We start from the raw sequence: 22,658 nt of genomic DNA, 5'->3' as shown, positions 1-22,658 counted from the left end.
TGAAAATCTTTTCAATATAAAATACTTGTTCTGTGAAAACCAGTATTTCTTGTGGACTCCACAAGTCCTGGCCAGAAGAGGTATTTCCTATTTCAGCCAACTTTTTTTATGAGAGAATGTGACAGGAGAAAGGTGAGCATCAGCTGACCTAGAGGGTGTTCAAGAAATACCCTGCTTCTATAGAATAAGCTTCTAATTGCTAACCTGAGTTTATTTATGCCTAGTTTATGATTCATAGCTGTGCTTTAATGGAAAGAATTCTTTCTTTTCTGTTTATTCCCTTGACATATCATTGGCAATAATCACATCCTTCTCATCTTCCCTTTCACTATGCTAAGCAACATTATTCTCCTTCAGTCCTCAAGTTGAGAGTACCTTTATTTCCTTAATTGTTTTCATACAATTTCTCCAGACATTAGTTCATCTTTCTTGAACACAAGGCACTGGAAATGTATTCCTATTCCCGGTGAAACTGTATCAGTGCTCTTTGCAATGCTATAAATACTTTCTTTCTCTACCAGAAACCTAACACCAAATACAAGGCTTGTGGTTAGAAAAGGAAAAAAAAGAATCCCACACTTTTCAAAAATGCAACAACTACGAAGGAGAACCATCAAATTTTTCTGACACAATCTGGCCATGGTAAGGTTATGCTTCATTTTCCTCTCCCATTCATCATTATTCCTTGTTTTTAATAATGACTTCCTTGTTCTAAACTCTTTCACACAACAAATGTCAGAATAATCAACCTATAGGTGCCCAAGTCAGATTTTTGCTTCTTTTTAACAGGAAAAAAATATATTTGTTATTCTGCAGTCATATGTGAGCAGCTCTGGAAGGACTGAGCTATCAAAAATGCTTGAGATCACATATTAAGGTTTATGTGTCAGACCCTACAATATTTTGAGCTGATGTCTAATGACACAGCCAATACAAACCTTGCAGAGAGAGCAATCTATTCTACAAGAACAATGAATGTAGCTAGGCAGAGGACCTTGTGCCATTACTAAAGTCATTTAGGATTGATATCATACAGTTCCCAGGATCTGGGAAGATCAGACACTTAGGTTTTACTCTTAAAACAGAGATTGTATTTTTCAGGCCCTCATTTACACAAATAACCTTGGTTTTAATTCAGAACCTCCAACATTATCACTCTATTGAGAGTGAAGGTAGAAAATATCTCATTTAGAGATAATCTCGATATTATTTTTAAGGTATACTACTTATTCAATGTATCATGGCTTAATTTCAGTCCCTCATTCTGTGTATGAAGGACATCTTTTATTTGCATCAGCTTCCTCTGCAAAGAACTCCGCTTAACTTCTTACAATTTGCACAGAAGCCTTTAGCTTGCTTTGTTTGCAGGATCTCTGCTTACCCTTTATTCTAAGGCAGTTAATCGTACATTTGTATTTCCAACATAATGCTTTACGTGCAATTTTGACAGCTTGGGGACTTTGTTTTCTGGAGAAAAAAATTAAAAAAAAAAACCAAACCAAAACCAGTCCCCTGATCTCTTCAGTTTAGTTAATTGATTCCCTTAACTTTATTCCCTGCATTTGGTTCAAATTCCATTTGAAATTGGTTGTCGGCATTTGTTCCAGTACTGTTTTCATAGTCAGCTCTTCCACAAGGTCATTCCTACATACCAAAGCCAAGCCTGAAATGGAGTGATCTTTTCATTCAGTAACTATTAGAAGAAGAAGTATGTTGACTACTACATCCAGAAATATCCTTCCTATCATTATTAATAGCATCTTCTCCAAGGAATAAAAGTTTCCCATAGATATGGATCTCCCAGTAGCATTTCCTTCTCTAGCAACATAGACTTCTCCACAAGAGCTGAACTTGGCATCTACAGCAGACCCCTAATGCCATCTCACTGCACCTCACATCTCAAACCTGCCCACATAAGGTAAAGCAGACAAGGAGAAGAGACCTGTGCATTTGTCCACCCCATCAACCAGGAGGCCTTCCAGGCAACCAGCAACTGGGATTACCTTCTCACCACCCCCAGGCCATTCTGGCACTGTGTAACAGGCTGGGAAGCACAACTAACAGTGTTGTATATTTCATTAAAAATTTACTCAGAATCCATTTTTAAAGTACTCCAAGTGACAGAAAAATTTAAAAATTCATAAACTTTGCCACGGTTTCTAAAACTTCTTAAGTTTGTGGATCCCTTCTATCAAAAAAATAGAGAAAATTAGCCAATCTGACCTAACAGAAGATTTTTATCATTATTAGACGTATGTTTACAGATGGACAAGTTTGAGGACAATTTATTCTTATTTTGGCATTTCAGAAGCACCTCTCACCTTTGTAGTGTAACAAAGGCAGCTTTAAGTACTTGAGTGCAGTTGTATTTATTAACACTCTGCATGAGTCACCACTTCCAAATGCCTTATGCTGTCCTTAAAATCATACTGGCATATATTTCCTTTTAACATTTTGCTAAGTGCTACTAAAACTTTACAGCCCTGGGGGAAAATTAGGTAGGAGAGAGCTGGCACACTTACACTTCAAACAATGAGGCATACATAGATCTGTTCATCCTTTACCCCATTCAGATTCACAACAAGCAAAAAAACACCTTTACTTAATGTAATGTCATCCATAAAATTTTACAAGTATGGATTACATTTCCCCCAGAAAATGCGATGTATCCCCGGTAACCCTGCAAAAAGGGCCACTGCTTAGCACAAAGATAATGATCTTAAATCTTCTGTGTAGCCATGTGAGAGAGGGGAAAAGCCAACATGAATTTAAAAATGAATAGGCTCACAATAGATACTCTTTAAGGGTATGTACTGTTCTGACTTTTTTGTCTTATATTTTCTGTTTTCAAAAGTTTGGCAAAACAGAAAGAATAGCACCACTGAAGTGAATTACTTAGGAAGAAGACTGAAAAAGTTCACATTATTTCTTTTAAGTTGGTGAGGTCATCTTTGTCAAATACCTATATAAATTCCAGGCAGATGTGTGTTTTTCCCATTGACAATGTATCTGTAATCACTGACAGTGAAATGTGGAAGATGGGGGTTTCCTCCAAATTAAGCTATCCGTACAAAAGTGAGTTACTGTCACAGGAGTAGTGGTGCAAACAAAAGGAATCTGTTTGTATGAGCAGAGGGTTTGCCCACTGTAATGAGCATCTGCTTCACCTACTGTGGTTTAATGTGGCAGGAACACACCTAGGACCTCCTTCCACAGTTTCTACTCCAAGTGCCAGAGTTTTTATACCCCTGGGCAGTGCCACAGATACTGGCAGAAGGGCAGGGGGCTGCAGCAACTGCAAGGGATCAGTGCTTGGGCTGTGGGCTGGTTGCCAGACACAACAGCAGCAGGGTCACCTCATCTATGCCCTTCTCTCTCTCTCATCAGTACTTTGCAGTTTTCCTTCCTTTTCATTCCCCATTATCTTCAGTTTGCTATCTCCCAACTCCACCTCTCCCCTCTTCTGTCCTCAAAACCAAGCACCATTAACCAACACACTTCAAGAGAAACTCCAGCAGAGTGAGAAAGATGAGGTATGTCCTCAGCTTCCCTCTTCTCCTCCACCTGCAGAGGCAGCAGAACTCAGTCTCTGAGAGGATGCTTCTTCCTTACTAAGGAACTGCAGAATAATGTTGATTAAGGCAACTATTTGAAGGATGGGAAATAAAAGGAAAAAAGTAAAGCCATGAGCAGAAAAGGTTGCCAAGGGCGGTATTCATCTAAATGAAGAACACTGCAATGTTGATGTCAGCTGTTAAGCTTGGGCTCCATTTATAGTTGGGGTGAGGAAGGGATCATGACAGAGGACATTTTCCCTTTGACTTCAGGCCATGAAATGAGCTCCTGTCACTCTGCTCTCACATTTTTTCCCCACTGTGTGTGAAGTTCATCCCTGAAGAAAGCAACAAATGCAGAAGATAGTTTCTATGCAGAAACACAGCATAAGGGTCTCCCTCACAGCAGAGCCAGCATCCCTTCCACAGACAAAACAAAATGAAGGGAGGAAAACTTGAATAAACAGCAGGCCAGCAAAAGTGCAGTCTCAACTAAAAGCTCATATGCTCATGCTGCCCCAAGAATAAATTTAAGTCAATATGAAAAGTTGGTCACAGGGCTCTGGAAGAGCCCTTCAGCTGAAGGAGTGAACTGAAAAAAACATCCAACTTCTGAGACACAGACCCTGCTGTGTTTATCTAAGCAATTACACATAGCTGTGTGCAACAGTAAGGGGCAGGGATCCACAGCCCAGGAGGTCCCCCATGTCTTACATTCCGAGATATTGGCCAAGGCAAATTTTGCTAACTTTTCAAGTATTTTCCTTCCCAAGAAATCACTTTCCAGTTTCACACAATTATGAAGAGTTACAGGCTCAAAGACTGATTTTCTTATAAAAAGTAACATTAAAACAGAACAAATATGCTTCTTTGAAACTTTCAGGAAAAGGATCAGTCCCCTAGTTTGCCAGACATGTAAGTAATAATTGCACTAGCATGTTTCCAGACTGCTTTTTATCTCTTTGCTATTACCATTCTCTTTGAAGAAGCAGTTCTCGGGAGAACAATAATTAATAGAGTCAGTCTAGAGATCATTTCCTCCAGTCCCTCTGCAGTGCTAAATTGTATGAGACTCCAGGAAACAGAGTAAAGTGGACAATCTAAAAACAATCTAAACCTGCTACAAATGGGAGGAAGATGTGTATCAAAGCAATGGGGGAGGGGGGCATGCACATGTTTAAGGGAGCTCCAGAAAAGCTATTCTTTCTTTGTCTTATTTTCCCCCATTTTCCTTGATGCTCAAAGCTACAGAGGTTTACTAAGACTAGAAACACGTTTCAAAGGTCATTTAGAAAGTAATTTAAACACATTTAAGATTACGTACATATAAACCTATGAAAAGTGTAAGTGAGCCAGGAAACTACCAAACACTCCCGACACAAATATAAGAAATCCGTGACTAAAAGGCAGGATCATCATATACTCCCCCCAGAATAAGGCCAAACTGCAGACACAGTTTTGATCCTGAAGCAGAGAAAAAGCACAAGAGCATCAAAAGAAGGCACCAGGAAGCAGGCTATCAGAACTAATATATGACCTGAGAAACTTCTGGATGAATTATTTTTATGCCTCAGATCCAGCCTAGGTGCTGCAGAAGAGGCACCCTCCTGTAAGCACAGCTACAGGTAAAAGTGCATCAGTATAATTACTGCAAGTTCACCTCTGCTTTGTCAAAACATGCCCTTATATTTTTCTCCAAGTTGGTATACTGTTCATTTGCATAACTAACACAATTATTTCTGCTGCTGTCAGAATCTCAACTCTTTTTCTTCCTTCTTTTTATTTGACGAAAGCTAACACTGTAAAGAGAAGATTTTTAAGGAAAAGGATTTCTGAGAAGTAATTGTGCAAAACTCACAGGTGAGGCTTCTATAATATCAACACTGAAAATACCACAACAGTCTGTACTCTCAATTAGGCCTTAGAACAGCAAATCTAAGCCTTCATCGGAACATGGAACACTGCTCTGTTTTACAAGATACAAGAAATGACTGTACCCATAAAGGAAGCGTTTGTAAATGGATAACTGACCTTAGTTTTGGCAAGGTTACTTAAGCATCTTCTAGTAAGTGTGGACAAGCTTTGTTACAACCTCAGGAGGCCAAGTAGCAAGATTTGCTCACTCCTCCAGTGTGGTGGCCCTCGATGCCAGTGGTATTCATTAAAGGCCAACTGTGATGTGGTGATTGGGTAATCTTGTGGATAATCTGAAGTGAATACTTCCAGCAGAGAAGAAATACAAGAACGGTATACAAAAACATACACAACTAATACATTGCAATGTACATACGAAAGAGAAAGATAAAAAGCAGAAAAGCTTCTGATTACAAGGATCTTTTTTCCCCAAAGAAACATCTTTTGAGCATTGCTCCTCGCTAAAATGATGGTTATGCATTTACTTACACGGGTATGTCAGCAGGGCTGTTTACATGAATGTGTAACTCAGTCTCAAGTGCTGCTCTTCAGTGATGCTGATGATTCAGTGAGCAAACAAAAGCTGCAGCCAAAGTCTGGGCGAGCTATCAAGCCCCAGGACTAATGAAAACCAAGACATCGGTAAGTAGCTGACAAGACTCAGGATTCACTGAGCACCAGAGTACAGGGCTATTTTTTCAGCCCTTTTTTGAGTGTCAACACAGTTTCTATACAAGGAATTCTTTTAAAGTATTACTCAGACAGAGCATGAACCAAGCACTGGTGTATGCTGTCTGAAGGGGCAGTGGTCTCACAGCAACTGCCTGCTGCCAGCAGGAATGGAGCTCAGGAAGATATCCAGCCACACCATCAGTAGGACTGTATCTACAATGCCCACCCAAACACCACATTACTTCTCGTTTGAAACAAATGTGAACACTCCTGTAGCTCTGAGCAGGTCAGCATAGCCCTGACCTTCAGTCTTCACTATATTTGCTTATTTATAACCATCACTGAGGCTGAAAGCACCACTCATAAGGCCGGGATCATCTGAACCGTGTGTGGCACAACATGGACAGAAAGGACTCTCAAATGCAAAGAATCTGCATCATAAGACATAATTATAATGGGTGCCAGGGAATACAGAGCCATTCATTTACCTACTTCTGCCTCAAGCAGGCAAACCTTGAGGATAATAGAAGAAAGCTCATGTAAAAGCAACCTCATTTGCCTGATGAATGGAATCAAAAGGTCTGTTTCTTTGTCCGCTTATTTGGAGCCAGATTGAGAAACTGCACTTAGAGTTAAATCTCTCTCTAAATACCTAAATATGCACTGTGATGAGTCAGAGTATTTATTGTTGCTTTGCTCCAATCACCCTGTTAAATCTGCATTCAAGCTTGCTTTAAAAGGGATCCACAAAGATAGTTAGAGGCCAGTTTAGGCAAAACGGCAAGACATTAATTCCTCATGGTAACTCCATTAACTGCAGAAACTTATCCCAGAATAAGTGTGACCTCCCCTTTTCCCCCTTGCTTTTGCATCCTTGATAGATAAATAGAAATTCTACTCAGTTAACAGAAAACTGAGTAGTATTACCATTAGTGGGAAGAAAAAGCTTCATGAGAGAAAAAACAGTGAGATGAATCACCAAGAACATAACAAGGTTATTTGTGAAAACCAAGGACATACATACACACTCTATTACACATTATTACTTCTAAATGCACCAAAATGCATTAAGCACTTTACAGAACAAGCTATGTACAAACTCTGCTCTTGTCAGTTTATAAAAATTTGACTTCATAAACTCTGAAACCATCCTCACCCCTTGTCAAGCAGCCATGCGACTGCCGGGATTTTCAGAAGCAATGACTGAAATCTGCTTTCAGTTTTGAGGTTTGTTTTACACCAGACCTCAGGAGCAGAGCTGCAGCACTTCAGAAAACTTCAGTAATATATACTGTAAAGAAAGCATTCATCCATGTAAAATGAAACCTTGACTTAGCCTGGTCTTGCACCCTTAGGAGAGGAACAGTGTTAGATAAGAGATCAAACCTACAAGTGTCTCAAACACACAATACTAACACACGATACAATGACAATGTATACAAGACAAGGGGAAAAACGAAGAGAGAGTCATTTTAACATCAATCTTCTGTATCTTTGCAGCTGAAGGTCTTCATTTGAATTTGAAGGGTTCAAACCAAAGCCCCGCCTTGCAAAATGCCACCAGCAAAATTAAAGGCAATATAATTAAGAAATGTCAACAGCATGAAGATCTGAGCTCTAACAACCCTATCTTGGGAGAATGTGTGTTACCAAATGACACGCATAACTTGGAAGACGAAGACGTGAAAAACCTTGCTATCTCCTGTGACTTTTAGTGAAAGGGACAATCTAATCTGCAAAGCCTCACACATTTAAGTAAATAGTTATTAATAGCCAATTGTATTGTATTTATTTTAACACCAAATGATGGAGAAAGCTGATTAAAAAGTGTAAATGTTCCACCAGAAATCATACAGAATGAGTTAGGCTGATAAATGTGCTCTGCACAGCATTTTTATTAAAAATTGTGCATGATCTATAGAGTATCTGTATTTCATGATGGTTTGTTTTCTCACTTTCTTGCAAGAGACAGAATTTAAGAGAACTTTAAAATAAGCAATAAATAAAAAATCATCACCAGAAACATGTTAGTAAAGGAAAGGAATTCAATGATACTTCTTCAGTTGGAATTTCAGGCATGAATTCTCCATAAAGGACAAGTGATTTAGACAACTGGTACAAAATATAGTAAGACAGAAGTAAACTCTGCTTAATATTACATGCTAGCTAAAGTAACAGGCACTCTATTTGCAGGCACAGATAATAATTGTAAGGACTTCCTGGCAATAATATTTCTTGTCAAATACTTTGGGGTTATGCTCAAGAGAAAGGGAAAAAAAAAAAACCCAGCAGCTTGCAACTCATCAGATTTTCTCCCTGTGTGCATTTCAGTTACTCTTTATTTAAGGTAGGGACAGAAACACTGTCCCCTTCACCTTTTTCAGTCTTGCTGAGAAAAAGGAGTTGCAATAGGATAAAATAGTTTTGCTGCACAGCAACAACTACTGGGTATTATCTGGCAACACCAGATGAGAAAGAAAAAAGCCGCAGCCCGAGGCCTTAGCTGGCCAAAGGAACAGGGCTGACTCCTAGTAAAGGCATCTTTTCAAATTGAGCTGTACAGACCTCAAAGCTGCTGAAAGACAATACATTTGACAATCAGCCAAGTAATTTTTTCTCATCACTTTATAGAAGATGACTAAAGGCCCCTATGACATATTTAAGGGCAGAAAAATAGTTCTTGCTTACCTGGGTTTGAGAAAGCCTGCACCAATACAAATACAGAATGAGATGACTTTAAATGGATGATGGGAATGCAGAAATGAAAAATGATACAAATCGGTGTGACACACAGTATTGGAAAAATTAAAGTCATACCACTGCAGCAAGGGCCACAGTCTTGAGTTCAGCCTAATTTAGAGACTAGTAGGCACTCTGGCAATTTTAACTTATGGCCAGAAATGCTGTTCTAGTACTGAAAGATTTAAATGCTCTCCAGCCATTATGTATACTCTCTGGAAGTAAAATACATGATTCAGCATCACTGACAACAAGCCATCCAAAACCATGCAGAAAGACTCAATAACTAGAGACTCACAGATTTCTCATCTCAAGGAATGCTTTCAAGACTACAATGCTATCAGTAAATAAAGGTTTGCAAGGACCACTTCCAAAGCCATGAATCACCTGCACTGGGACAACTATTGCTCATTAGACAATTGACAGCAGGGAGAACGTCTTCCAAAAAAAAAATATAGTTACCCAGAAGGGAAATCATCAGCTAATCAGCATTCAATAAGGACAAGAGCATCTCTTCTGTAAATAAATGTAAGCAACTCTCCTTGTTACAATAAAATAACAAAAACATTTGACAGAGTAATGTACAATGTACAGAGGACTGCATAGTTTGCTCTTTTTACCCTTTTTCTCCTCTGTAATTCTGACAGAGGTTAATTCTGCCCTCTTGCAATGTTTTTATCATCTTAAATTCCTAAAATATAGAATGCAATATTACTTCACATGGGCTGTGCATTCATGCATGGAAAATCCTGACTAAAATGCAGATGCATTCTGGAAGAAGACAGGTAAGGGGCAAGAAAACTAACAAATTTGCATTTAATTAATCCATTCTCCTGTGGCCTTATTTCAGATTTACATCAATCTAAATCAGACCTCACAAATACATTTCAGGGTAAGACATGCAAAAATAAAAAAATCCACAAATATTTATAGAGAAATTCATGTTGACAGTCCTCAAAAACTCTGAAAACAAAGCTCATCACTAGCAACTTCATTCCTTCCAGCCACAGCATCCAACTGCAGCCTCACTCAGCCACAAGAAAACAAAGCAGCCCAGAACAAAGCACCAGCAAGATCCTTGCCCAAAAGATAAAATTGTGTGTCCTGAATCACAATGGAGCAGGAGCTCACTTTCTGCTGAAAGAAGGACTGTGAACTGCCTCTGGAAAGCCCAGTGACTTTATATCCAAAACTTCCAGGTCATGCTGAGAGAAGGATTGACTCACGCACTTGTGTGACATTGTCGTTTTTACTCCTGGAAAAGTTAAGCTTCTGTCCATCATGTACAACTGGAAGCAAGGGATGCAATTTTCAGCTGCTCACAGTTCTCTATCACAGTCTGCAGTCATCTTCCCTGCTCCTCCAACAGTCATCGCAGGCAATTCAGCTTTTGAGGTTACAGGGACATGGGTCAACATCTCCCCTACTCCTGACCTGGACAGAGGTATTAGAATGTGCTGCCTGTCACTCAAATGATGCTGAGAGCTATGCTGTGCATGTGCATCTCTGCAGGGCAAACCCATCAATGAGGTACATACCTGATCTCAAGACCCAAACATGTGGCATCTCTCACTGCAGGCGCAGCCCCTGAGGTTCACATGTGCTTCTCATGGGTTGAAACAAAACTCCCTGGTCATTGGTGCTTCCTCTACTTTTGCAAGACACTGCAGACACCATAAGAAGTAAGAGACTCAGCAGCTACAACCCTGAAAGAGCTTGCTGAATGACATGTACCCTCTAGTTAAAAGCCAAGCCACGAACTTCCTCTTCTGCTACCTGTTCCTACCATTTGTCCAGCTGTGCTCAGAGGCCAGAACAGGCTGTGAACTCGACTACAAAAGCACAAGGGAGACCACAGAAACAGGCATCTGGGAGAGGAAGCAAGCAGCTAATCAGGGGGTTCCTCAATTACCCATAGAGATCTCTGCTTGCAAACAAGAAAACCCCTCTGACATTCTACCACAAGTTCCTCAGTGCCATACTCTGCAGTAAAATAAATCACTCACTTTTATTTAAGATAATTTTCATAGAAATGGGGAATATTTCCAACATTCAATATGTGCAGCTACAAAAGCTGACATTTAAAGGATACATAATAACAGTATGTAAATATTAATGACAGCCTGCAGTGATACAGGACAAGAAAAATTTACCACAGAAAAAAAAAATAAACATTTAAGGCCACAGTACCAATTAAAGGATGTTTTGTCCAGAGGGTCGCTGGAATGCAAGACAATTTGCCAAGGGAAATGGAGGGTGTGGCCTCTGCACAAAGCTGGACTCCACATCTGTTTCAAGAGCTGGGACATATTTCAGCAAGTACAGGACTAGGCTCCAAGTACCTACAGTTTTCTTCCAGCACAATTTGCTTATGGGTTTGGTTTGGTTTTCATACAGAGAAGTCTACATACTGTGCTCATTAAAAACTCCCACCTGGAAAGCAGAAATACATTTCCAAGTTTTAAAGCAATCTTAATCAAACAATGATCTTCAGATTCTTTTCCACAGCTTGTATTTAAACAAAGCCTCGGGATATTTATTAATAGGACCAGACTGGAAAAAATACAGTAATCACACAAATGAGAATTTCAGCCAGAAAGGGTACTGAATCCATATGCCAAGTCCCATACAGATGAGCGTAACAGGACCTTTTACAAATTAACAGGAAAAAGGGAAAAATAGTCATCGTTAAACACCATTTAATTTAGGTCTCTGCATCAAATCTGACACCCCAAACAATGCAACTAACTTCATAAATATTTAAAACTTTGCAAATATTATTACCTTTATCAACATCAAAAGAAAACAACTGCAAGTTTCAGGAGATAAGACACTCAGGCCAAAGTTTGGGTGCTATAGGGATACTTAGTTATTCAAGATGCTTGATTTCAAAGAAATTGATCATCTACAGTAAACAAAAACAGTGAAGACTGGCTCTAATCTACATGTAATTACATAGCACAGTAGTAGCTATAAAATCATAGGATCATCTATCTTCACGGCACCGCAGCAAAAGTGACCAATAATCAGATTCATATAAACTAACAGGCAAAAGTATGAGATATTATTTTGAAGTAAACAATTCAATTGTATGATGAAATGTCAACAGCCTCCTGTATAATTTCCACAGCTTCAATCACCTGCTTCAAAAATGTAAAGCATCCAAGTATGAAATAACAGCAGACTACCCTGCAGGTAGTTAAGATCAGCACTTACTCTTTCTGCATACCTGAGGGCACCACAGCCTGAAAAACCCAAACTTTACTTAGGCTGCCCTTAACAACTGAACACTAAATACAGTCTATTAAAGTACTGCTGTAATATTCAATTTTCCATCAGCAATTCATAACATTTTTGATTTAGTAAAGGAGATTGTCAGAAAATCCTTTTAAACGTGGGCTATCAATAACACTTAGAATAGTAAGCATTAGAAAGAAAAAATATTACTTACTTTTCTTTTTAAGTCAGCCATGCCTGATAACATCCAGGTATCTCCCAAGGGAGCACTAAGATTTGACACCCCTTTAGAGAAACTTAATGTGAACCATGTGGACTTGTCAGCCAAGGCACGTTACAGAAAGGCTGTCACATTCTTTTTGTAAGCAATACAATGCATGCAGACCTCCTTTATTCCCTAGACAAGAAAAAGACATTTCACTCCATGCACTGCATGGAGTGAAATGTCTTTCTATTATTCTCAAATGTCATAAAAGCAGCAGTAGTGTGGAATTTGAACTCTGAGGACATCTTTTCCAAGTCACTGAGAGTTCAGCTGTATTTCTGCCACAGGTACAGGTATTCCATTAGAACAAGAGCAGCAAACATGCCTTGCACAGAAATACTACTTGGTGAACAACAGAGGTACTTAGCAGACAAATGGAAGATGCTCAAAAATCACTATTTACATGATGACATGTAAACCAGCGTATGCCTTAGGTGTCTTTCATTTGAGATTAAAATTCTAAATATATATGAAATTTTGAAGAAATGTAGCCAGCAAAACTACTTTACTATATATAACTCTACAGAAACAAATCTCTCAAGTAAGTAAATCTCCTTCTTCACAGTTCTAACACAGGTGTTTGCGCATAAAAGGTAACCAATTTGCAACTGAAGATAAATAAAAGTACAACCAACTATCTAAATACATCTGTGACCTTAAGTATCTTCCATTTACTTCACTCTTCAGGCTGAAAGAAGTGTGAAGACACATCTGCAAATTTCAAAAATCTTCTGGGAAACAGAACTGAAATACAAACCATCAGCTTGGGTGGGGAATATTGACTACGTGAAGTTCAACATTTTTACTTACAGGTAGTTCTGTATTCACACCACCTTCACACCCAAACAATCTCTAAAGGCTAGCATGTGTTTCCACACACAGGTTCTTTTAGGCAGAGAAGTATTTCCACAGGGGAAAAAAGAAATTTAAAAGGACCAGAGAAGAGCCTTGCTCAAAAATTACCAAAAAAGGACATAACAGAGACTGAAATTCTCATCTTGCACTTCATCTACATGGCTAACCTTCATTACAAGCACAGGTTGCTGACTTCAGCCACACATGACCTTGCTGCTCAGGCAGATCTGAGCCCAAAACCTCATCCTGAAGCTTTGCAAAGGACTAGTGCTGATCGATTCAATCTTCTCTGGGAGAAGCAGAATCAGCATAAACCTTCCTGGAGAAGCACAGCACCACATCTGAGCCTAATGATTGCGTGCCCTTCTGAAGAGAAACCCTGAAGCTCCACTCATGTGGGGCTTATTATTAAACAGTATCTTTGTAAGTATTATTACAAGAGCTGTAATTGCTCCGCAGGGAAGATTATGCTAGACACAGAGAGAGAAAATGAATAAAGGGAAGCTTTACCTCCTGTTGTCTATACACAGGGTGGCCACTTTCTCCATACTTTAGGCCACTTCTATTCCTGCACAGTATCTGGGAGCAGACTAATAAAACCACATCAGAGTGGCTCTGCACCTAACCTAGCACGTCCTGCCCAACTCAGTCTGCATTTGCCCCCCCATCTTTCTCCTGCATATGAGAGGAAGAACATTCATATCCACATGTCACTGAAGAGCTCCCAGAATACATCAAGTGTTCAAGAGGTGTAAAAAAATAGAACCTGATCAGAATGGAAATCTACGTCCTGTAACTTTTTAAAATCCTGTGACACACATGAGCCCCTGGCTTCCTGTCTTCGCTGGATTCTTTGGTGTCAACTCATGGGCACTTTGCACAGCAGATAAAAAACAGCTGGACTCACTTCAGATGCTATCAATCCCAATCAAAGCTTGGCCTTGGTGTTCATATTGAGCGACAAAGAGTGCTCACTTCCTATATTTAGATATGCTCTTTAGAGATTAGCAATAAAAGTACTTTCAAATGTTGCAAAAGTGTAAGCAAAGTCACCACTGTCACTGGGAATTTCACCCAAATGAATAATGAAGCACTGGGCTCAACAATCATCAGAAATCATATTCCTCCTTCTAAAAAAACCAACACGCAGAAGATGAGCATAAGTCCTTGATGAATAAAATCCAAGAATCAGATGCCAGAAATCTGACATTTAACCATTCCTCTACTGCTAGTTGCCTCCTCTGTAGCTTGCTTATTTGGTGAATTTGATAGTTTTCTTCACAATTTTCTAATTTGAAAACAACACCTACAGAGCAACTAAACTTCCTGAACAAGTTAACTCTGCTTGTGAGTTAATCAGGATAGGAGAAAAGAAGCAGCTACCTTCTGTGGAGTAGAGATGTTTTTTTGGTGGGCAGGAACATACTCGCCAACCCACAGCCTGTCCTTAACCTCACCAAACCTAAGTACAAAAATACATTATGATTGACCTGGATACGCACTGGGCCAGCCTGCTCCTATGCTGCTTCTTGCTGGCAAGCCCATCGGGAAGAGAGAGAAACCAGTCAAATTATCTAGGTGAAGGCAGCACACTTACTAGTCCAGTAAGATAAATTACTTGTAGGATTTCCTACAATTATGGTAACAAATGTGGTCTGCTTGCGGCATATAAGTTTGTTGTTAAAATCTGTGAGTGGCTGAAGGCTCAAGCCATGAAGCAATGTGTCCTGAAATCAGAAACGCAAGCAAATGTCTTTAAAAGTGGATTCTTGCAAAACACAAGCAAGCCCACAAGAGGATGTCAGTGCTTGGGTCCTCCTCACAAGGAGATTTTTATACTTCTAGCTTACGCTTTCACAGCGTCACCACCAATCTCGCTACTCCACCTTGAATTATTCGAATACCTAATTGTTATGAGGTACAGTTAGCATTACTACAACTGGAATATTAAAGGAAAATATCTATTATCCTCTTTTTACTCCCTCCATGCTCCAGAAAGCAGAAGGTTCACTAGTGTCATAGTTTCCCTTGCAAACTGTTTCTTTTGTTTTCTCCATCTTTCCATGCAGACTGATGGCTTTAATACACTAAAGAGTGAGCAGCCAGTCTGCCCATCACCCCAGCAAGGGGTCAGCTGGGCAAGGGCTGAGCAAACACACAATACAGTGCCCCAAACACTGCTGGAGGCTGGGAAAAAAAACCCTTCTTTTCTCAAAATACTCTCCTCCAGTGTCTGAATTTGAGGTGACTTCATTATCAGCAACAAATTCAGAAGCTCAAACCAACTCAAAAGTTGTGTTGTCCAGGGACTCACACATCCCCTCCACTCTGGATGCCAAAACACTCCGGTTTTGGCCCCAAGAAAGAGTCACATCATCTCTTCAGACGAATTCCCCAAGGTACCCCTCAAGTCATGGCAGCCACTTCCAACTCTCAGCTCCTCCCCACTTTCTCATATTCCCTGGTGAAAGGCAGCCAGAGTTTCCGCATCAGGGTAAAATGTCCTTTCCCTTGAGGGAAATCCTTTCTGGTAAATGTTTCAAGACAAAACAAGATTAAAGATATTACACTAAGATTAAAATGGCTATATACAAACCAGATCATGCTCCAAGTTTCCTGCTTTGAACCACTGAGGGGCCGGTTGATTGGGTAACAGCTAAGGCTGTTTTGAGTCTTTCTGTTACATAAAAAAATTCTACATCTCAAGTAACCAATGGATATCTCAAAGTAAGTACAATATTGCCTTCTGGTATTTTAGCCAAAATATATGAAGCAGCTTTTTAGTTCCCCCCTAAAACTACTAAGTTGGGGGGGGGAAGGAAGAATTTAGCAACAAACAGGAAGAAGTCCCAAGCCAGGAAGGTGACAATTTCTTTTAATGAAACTATGTGAAAACTATTCCTGGAACATTTGGACATCTTAGTATTAGTTACAAACACCATGATACCAAAAAGAGCTTGTAAATCAGAGTAATTCAGCCAGATGATTAGTGGGCAGGTAAAACTAACCCACGTCTAAAAATTAAAGGGTACAGTTTGGCCAGGCAACATACATCAAGAACGAGATATTATTTACCTTTCTGCAAGTTTTCATTAAAAAAGACATATAAATATATGTGAAAGGGAGAAGAGGTCTTTGGACTGGTGAAAAGATATTCAGATAAAAAAAAAAAAAATTGTTTCTGTGATCCAGTGCAAGTAGAACTCTCAATCTGCATTTTTGGTTTGGTGGAGGTTTTTGGTTTTGTTTTTTTTTTTATTTTTACACCTACTCCTTTAATAATATATTTTTATTCATTTTCAAATGGCTGGTTTCTTTTAACTTACTTTTCACTGAAAGCAATGTTTCAGCTTATTAAAATCACCTCTTTGTCTGCTGGAGTTTTGGTAAGTCAACACCAGTGCTGAGTTCAAAATGGAACCGTGACAGTCATCCCACTCTCACTTAACACACACACACACACAGGATCAAATGTGCTATAGGTGATATGATCATACCCACTGACATAACAGTCTTAAGCTATTAAGTCTGTGTTTGTATAAGCTGTGCTTGCAAACACACTAGGAAGCCTCAGAATCACAGTGTCATCCCTGTTGATTTATTGCTACATTATTGTGTTGCACTGGATGTAGCACATTGCAGAGCTCAGGGGCTAGTACAACAGATCGAATGTCCAAACAACATGAATTTTCCAAGTTTAGCTGACTCTAGCTTGGTCCTGAGGCTCAAATACCCTCCAAGTTCTGTGAAGCACCAGGAGCACATTCCCCAATTCAGCATCACCTGAAAAAATGCTGTTTCCCATGCTCTGACTACCCGAGACATGAAGCTAAGCACACAACTGGGGAAGACTGGGAGACTTCCTTCAAAAGCACACTGCTGATCAGAACAAAGATGCTAGTGCAGATGCTTCCTTTTATGAAAACCATGAAACTTTTATTATCAGTCCTGAAAATCTGAAGAGAAGCTCACCACAGAAATCACTATAATTTCTTCTGCCAATAAATTAATTGCTATTAAATGCTATAACACTGCATAATTTTTAGTTCACAGTTATCAAAACAATCCAAGAACTTGATTGGTATTTACACCACGCAATTACTTAATGAGAACAGTACTACGTTACATGTAAGCAGGAATTACTAAGGTCTCAATACAAGAAAGCTCTACAGTCTTAGCTTATCATCAAGCGAACAAGCATTTCTTGTCATCTAGGTTTTTCATAGACTCCACGTTAAGCTTATGCATGGATAATGCAGCATCCAGATCCCTATTCTCCAGGCAAACCAGTAGTATCAACTACAAACGTCACTTACCTCCATGATATAACTATGTGTTGCTACTTTATTATTGAAATATATCCTAAAATAGTAAAAAATACTTAGAAGTTTCATTCTTAGGTGCACAATTTCCCTTTTGGTATATTATGTAGCAATGAAAGAGCAGGGGTTTTGCAAAAGGGGTAATGGTCACCTGAAATGGCTGGCCATCCTTTTTCCCTTGCACGCCTGCTGTCCTGAACTCAATGCACTACCTGCTGCTGGCTCTGGGCATAAAACAGACTGATGCCCACCTGACAGAAACAATAATGTGTTTGCAACTAGTAGTTAATGGAAGACTGACAAGCACAATCACAGGAAGTAATAAAAGTCTCATGGCGCTAGCACGTGACGTGACTGGCAGTGGTCTCCACGCATGGAAATACGGCACCATTACCCTGTTGAAAGACGTGGTTCCAATTCATTTGGTGTATGATAACTAGATTCCTGGTGAAATCACTATCGCTACTCATACAGAGTACCAAAGGTATTTGTTTCTATTAACTAATTTAGGTGACCTACCATTACCTCCAAAAACTCTCGTATTATTACAGCAGCTGAAGCACTAACACCTACAGTTGAGTGGGTACAAAAATATGTAGAGAGAAAGACTTTAAACCTTGCGTCCCAAAAAAATCCAAGCTGTCTCTTTCAAATTGTTCACAGTAGGTTAAAAAAAAAAAAAAAAAAAGGACGTATAAAAAGAAGTTTAATTTAATGTCCAATATTGAAGGAATCAAAAGTGAAGCAAGTGAAAAAAGAAGCATATCGAAGTGTATCCCGTAAGTGATACACTTAGAAATCCACCAACCCATCCACCAATCCAGCACCCGTGCTCCCAGGACCAGTGAAGCAAGCCTGCTCTGACTGACAATTCCCACACAACTTTAACAACAGCAATAAAATTATTCATCACTGACATGGGTGCAAACGAGAGCGGCAGCAGCCCTCGCATGCTATTACTCGTGCTGGAGTTTATTTATGACTTCAGGAGAGGAGGCAGCTGGTTGTTTTTACGCGGCTTTTTTTCTTTTTTTTTTTTTTCCCGCCAGAGCAAACGAGAAAATGCTCCTAATAAGGCTGGTGGAAGTGCAGCGGCTTCTAAACAGCACCAGCTCTCGTGAAGGAAATGAAATAAAGTATGGTGTTATTCTCTGAACCGCGGCGGGAGCGGTGCCGGAACCAGCCACCGAGAGCACTCCCGGTGCTGGGCTCACCCCCAGCCCGCGGACGAGAGAAGGGGCCAGCGGGGGCAGGACACGGGGCTCCCGGGATCCCCCGAGCGCCTCCCTAAGCCGGAGAGCCCCGCTACCCCCGGGGAGGGGCGGCACCGCCACCGCTCCTCCCGGCTGCAGCCCGGCTGCCCCGTGGCTGGCACCGCGTCGCCCTCTTTTTTATTAATTAAAAAAAATATATTTTTATGTCATCGCCAGCAAAGCGCGACACTCCCACGTAGGAAAGCGGGGGAAAGCCTCCAGCTCGGCTCCCTGCCTGCAGGCTGCGCGCATCGAGTCCTCGCCGGGGCAGGACTGCAGCCACCTCCCCCTGACCCGCGGCTCCACGCCCGTGCGCACGGACAGACGGACGGAGGGACGAACACTCCCACCACCCCATGGCACACGTGGGCGCCCCGGCCCCGCGCAGCCCCTTCCCGCCGCGGCACTCACCGCGTAGCGCAGCGCCGGCCTCTCGCTGAACACCGAGTCCCCCATGGGTGCGAACGGGCGGGCGGCGGCGCCGCTCCCTCCGCAGGCGCGGCGGTGCCGCTGGGCACGGGCACTAACCCTGACCTGCCGTCCGGCGGCCGCCGCAGCGCTGGGCTCCCGCCCGGCAGCCTCCGGCCCCCGGCGCCCCTCCTCGTAACTCCCGCCCGCAGCCCGCCCCCGGCTGTCCCCACCCCGCCGCGGGAGCCGGCAGCCCCTCGGCAGCGCCGGGCGGCAGCGGGGGGAGGCGGCGCCCGGAGGGGCGGCGGTTTCGGTTCTCCCGCCCAGCGCCGGTGCCTCCCCGCGGCGCTCGGCCCGGCGCACCTGCGAGCCCTCCCCGGAGGGGCGGCTCCGTTCCCGGCTCTGGCCGTCCCGGGCGGACCCCGACGGCGGCTCGGGGCCCGCCGGGCGAGGCGCCCCGTGGAGGCGCTGTCCCGAGCCCCGACCGCCCCGGAGCGGCGGCTCCAGCCGTCCCGTCCCGCAGCCCCGGGGCAAACATCGCGCCGGCCCCTGGCAGCGCCTGGGGGCGAGGAACCTCGTCCTGCAGGCGAGGATCTAAAGGTGAAGGAGAGACCGACAAATAAAACGTAACTTTCCTGTTCATGTTTTCACAATGCGTGCTTTGGGTGGACTGGCTTCATGCGTAGGCTTTGAAAAGAGAAATGCTACGTCACAGCCTATTTGTTATTTTATGAATGTGTCTTTACACAAACTGTAGAAGATCAAACAAATTTTGAAGGAAAATTGCATTGCTGCATTATATAATTAGTAGTGACTTCTGTGTGACTTGCTTGGGGAGATTATTCCATCAATGGAAGTGTTTAAAAATGTATGAACCTCCCTCAGCTAAGCAAAGCCTCAGCAGAGCCTAGGCCAGGCTACATGACTTCCTGAGCCCTCTTTCACCTTTTTAATAATTTTTCAGTTCTCTGCACAAATCTTGGTAAGGGCAGCAACCCCCCCCAGTTACTCTCAGTTGTTCTCTTAGGAAGTGGCCTTATTCTAGTGGTGCATGACATATATGAAATCAATCAGCTTTACTGTTTCTGACGTACAATCTAGGCAAATGCTACTAGTGCATCGCATTACCTCAAAACAGAGGTAGCACAGTACATTAGGGGGAAAGGAAAAGGTATTTTAGGGAAAAAAAATGTGTACAATAACACAAAATACATCCTGGAAAGATAAAAGTTGAGACAAAGTTTTTATGTGCTCTGATGCTGATGTACTGTACTCAACAAGCTTCCAGTTATGGATCTTCCATGGATCTTAATCCCCATTGCAGAGGAAATAATCTTTAAGTGTTCCCATGGACAGTCAACTTGGCGTGAACAAAGAACACAGTATCTGCATTTGCTAATAAAGTCCATTTTTGTCTCTTGGGTGAACAATCTGTGCTACTCTCCTTCCTGGAAAACAAGACAGGGTAGATGCTTGAGCAATTGCAGAGCATGTATTGGAAAGCAGCACCAAGAGAAAGAAACCTTGTATATCAAACTTCAAATCATCAGAATTTCCAGGCAGGCAGGTGGGAAAAAAAGGGTAAAAGAAAACCCTGAGTGCCTGGTTTTCCCTTCTAAATTTCTGCTTTTTATTTCAAGGAGGTGTTTTCAACTGGAAAACTCTACATATATCAAATGCTCTGATTCCCAGTGTTTGTCTGCTCTGCAGGTTTGACCACAGAAGGCAGGTAAGCAAGATGGGAAGAGATTTGCAGGATTTCTACCCTCAAGCTCTGTACCATCAGCTTCTTCTAACCATGGCCAATGCAAAAGAAAATGCTAAACATCATAAAAGGATTAAAACAGGGGTGTTGTTTCTAATAAATACCCCAAGGTGAAAAGAATAGTATGGAGGAGAGCAGAAACCCTAACTGGAAAGTAGAGAAGAAGCAAACCAGCAAAGGGAGAGATGCAAAACTCTGAGAAAACAGACTAATTCAGGGGAAGGGAAAAAGCCAAAATGCCAGGAAGGTAAAGAATGCCCTAGAGGGAGAAGCCAGAGAGGGGAAGGACTAAAGGTGAAATTTTGCAGGTCAAACTTGTTTGGCCTAGAAACTCATTGTCACTGCAAAGGAGAGTCTGCCTCCCATTAACCCTCTTCATGCCCCTCCTCCAGCCACACGCTGCCACCACCTCCCTTCCCTGTCCCCGTGCTTCTCACAAACCAATACCGCAAATGAAGCCCACAGCTTTCTTTTCCATTTAGCAGACTGAATCAGCCCTCTGAGGGAGGAGATGAGTGCCAGAGCTGGCACAAAAGAATTCTGGAGTCTAGTTGGGAGCAGGATACTGGCAGCAGACGAAGAGCATGCATGGAAGTGCTTTGCAATAATAACAGGTTGTTACATTGGTGCAGCTAAGATTAAAAATAAAGAATACACAATAACTAAACTGCAGTTGAACTTTTTATGATGACAAGGAGAGTTATGAGCAAGCAGTTACAGTTTGGGGGGGTATCAACCCAGAAAAACACAGGTTTACTAGATTTGGTTTTGTTCTGGACCCACAGTATAAAAAATAGGGAGAAAGGATTCTTGTGTCTTCATGTATAAAATCTTAAATGTTTTTTTAAGTTGCAGCTATCAGAAATTTCATAGCAGAGTTCAAGATTTTTGTATACCTAGTATCAGAATTTAAAACTAATTGCTGACTGCAGAAGGTGTTTTCAAAGGCCAGACCTCAACAAAAGCTTTCTGGATTTTGAACACAAGCTGTTGTGGCTGTGATTAGAAAGCTCCCTTACACTGTATTTATGGTGGCCAAGGAGCCTCTGATTTCAAGCTGCACAGGGTTTGGAGCCCACCCTGGTCTGCAAAGAACAGGAACCCACTGAGCTGTAGTATTCAGTTGCCGGCAATCATCTGTCCCTCTCTTAAACCACTTAGCAACTAGGATTAACAGACAGATCTTTCTGGCCATTCTGATTACCTCTTAGCCTTTCACATTCCATCCTTATTCACTTGAGATGCATTTATGATTCCTCCCTGCTGTTCATTCCAAATTCCCTTCCTCCTTTATTTACCTGATAATGTGTACCCAAGGAGTAGATGCAGCTCACTTTGGGAAGTGTAAATCTTCCAGGTCAGCTTCTCTTAAGAGATGATACAAAGCATCACAGTTAACTTCCTGTATATTCATGCCGGGGCAACTCAATTCATGCTTTCCATGATTCCCATTGTGGTTGTTCCTTACACAGCTTTAAGGAGCTGTAATTTGGGCTTTACACCTACAAACATAGATTACAGTAAAACCTTCACTCCTCTCCTGTTTATCATTTGTCATTGACAACAGAAAAGAACAATGAACAACACTTCAGCTAAAATTTAGTTGCTTACAACACAGCAGCTGGGAAATGAGTAGGTAATTGAATCTTACCTACCTGATCATTAATGAAGGCA

General features: G+C 41.5%; 1 protein-coding gene across 4 annotated transcripts in view; it reads right to left on the bottom strand.

The window, feature by feature from the left end:
• Window positions 1–22,658, bottom strand: part of ARHGAP6 (Rho GTPase activating protein 6) — a 320,115-nt gene that overhangs the window by 142,070 nt on the left and 155,387 nt on the right. For 3 of the 4 annotated variants that reach the window (XM_069003628.1, XM_069003639.1, XM_069003647.1), the window contains exon 1: window positions 19,223–19,401. The exons of the other annotated variant lie outside the window; for it this stretch is intronic. In XM_069003628.1, coding sequence (XP_068859729.1) covers window positions 19,223–19,267 — 45 coding nt within the window. In that variant the 5' untranslated portion in view covers window positions 19,268–19,401. Of the gene's footprint in view, window positions 1–19,222; window positions 19,402–22,658 lie in introns of those variants that run through there. 4 annotated transcript variants of the gene reach the window in all.

The sequence above is a fragment of the Aphelocoma coerulescens genome, chromosome 1, assembly GCF_041296385.1.
Source record: "Aphelocoma coerulescens isolate FSJ_1873_10779 chromosome 1, UR_Acoe_1.0, whole genome shotgun sequence".
Lineage (NCBI taxonomy): Eukaryota > Metazoa > Chordata > Aves > Passeriformes > Corvidae > Aphelocoma > Aphelocoma coerulescens.
This window is presented reverse-complemented; position numbering and strand designations above follow the sequence as displayed.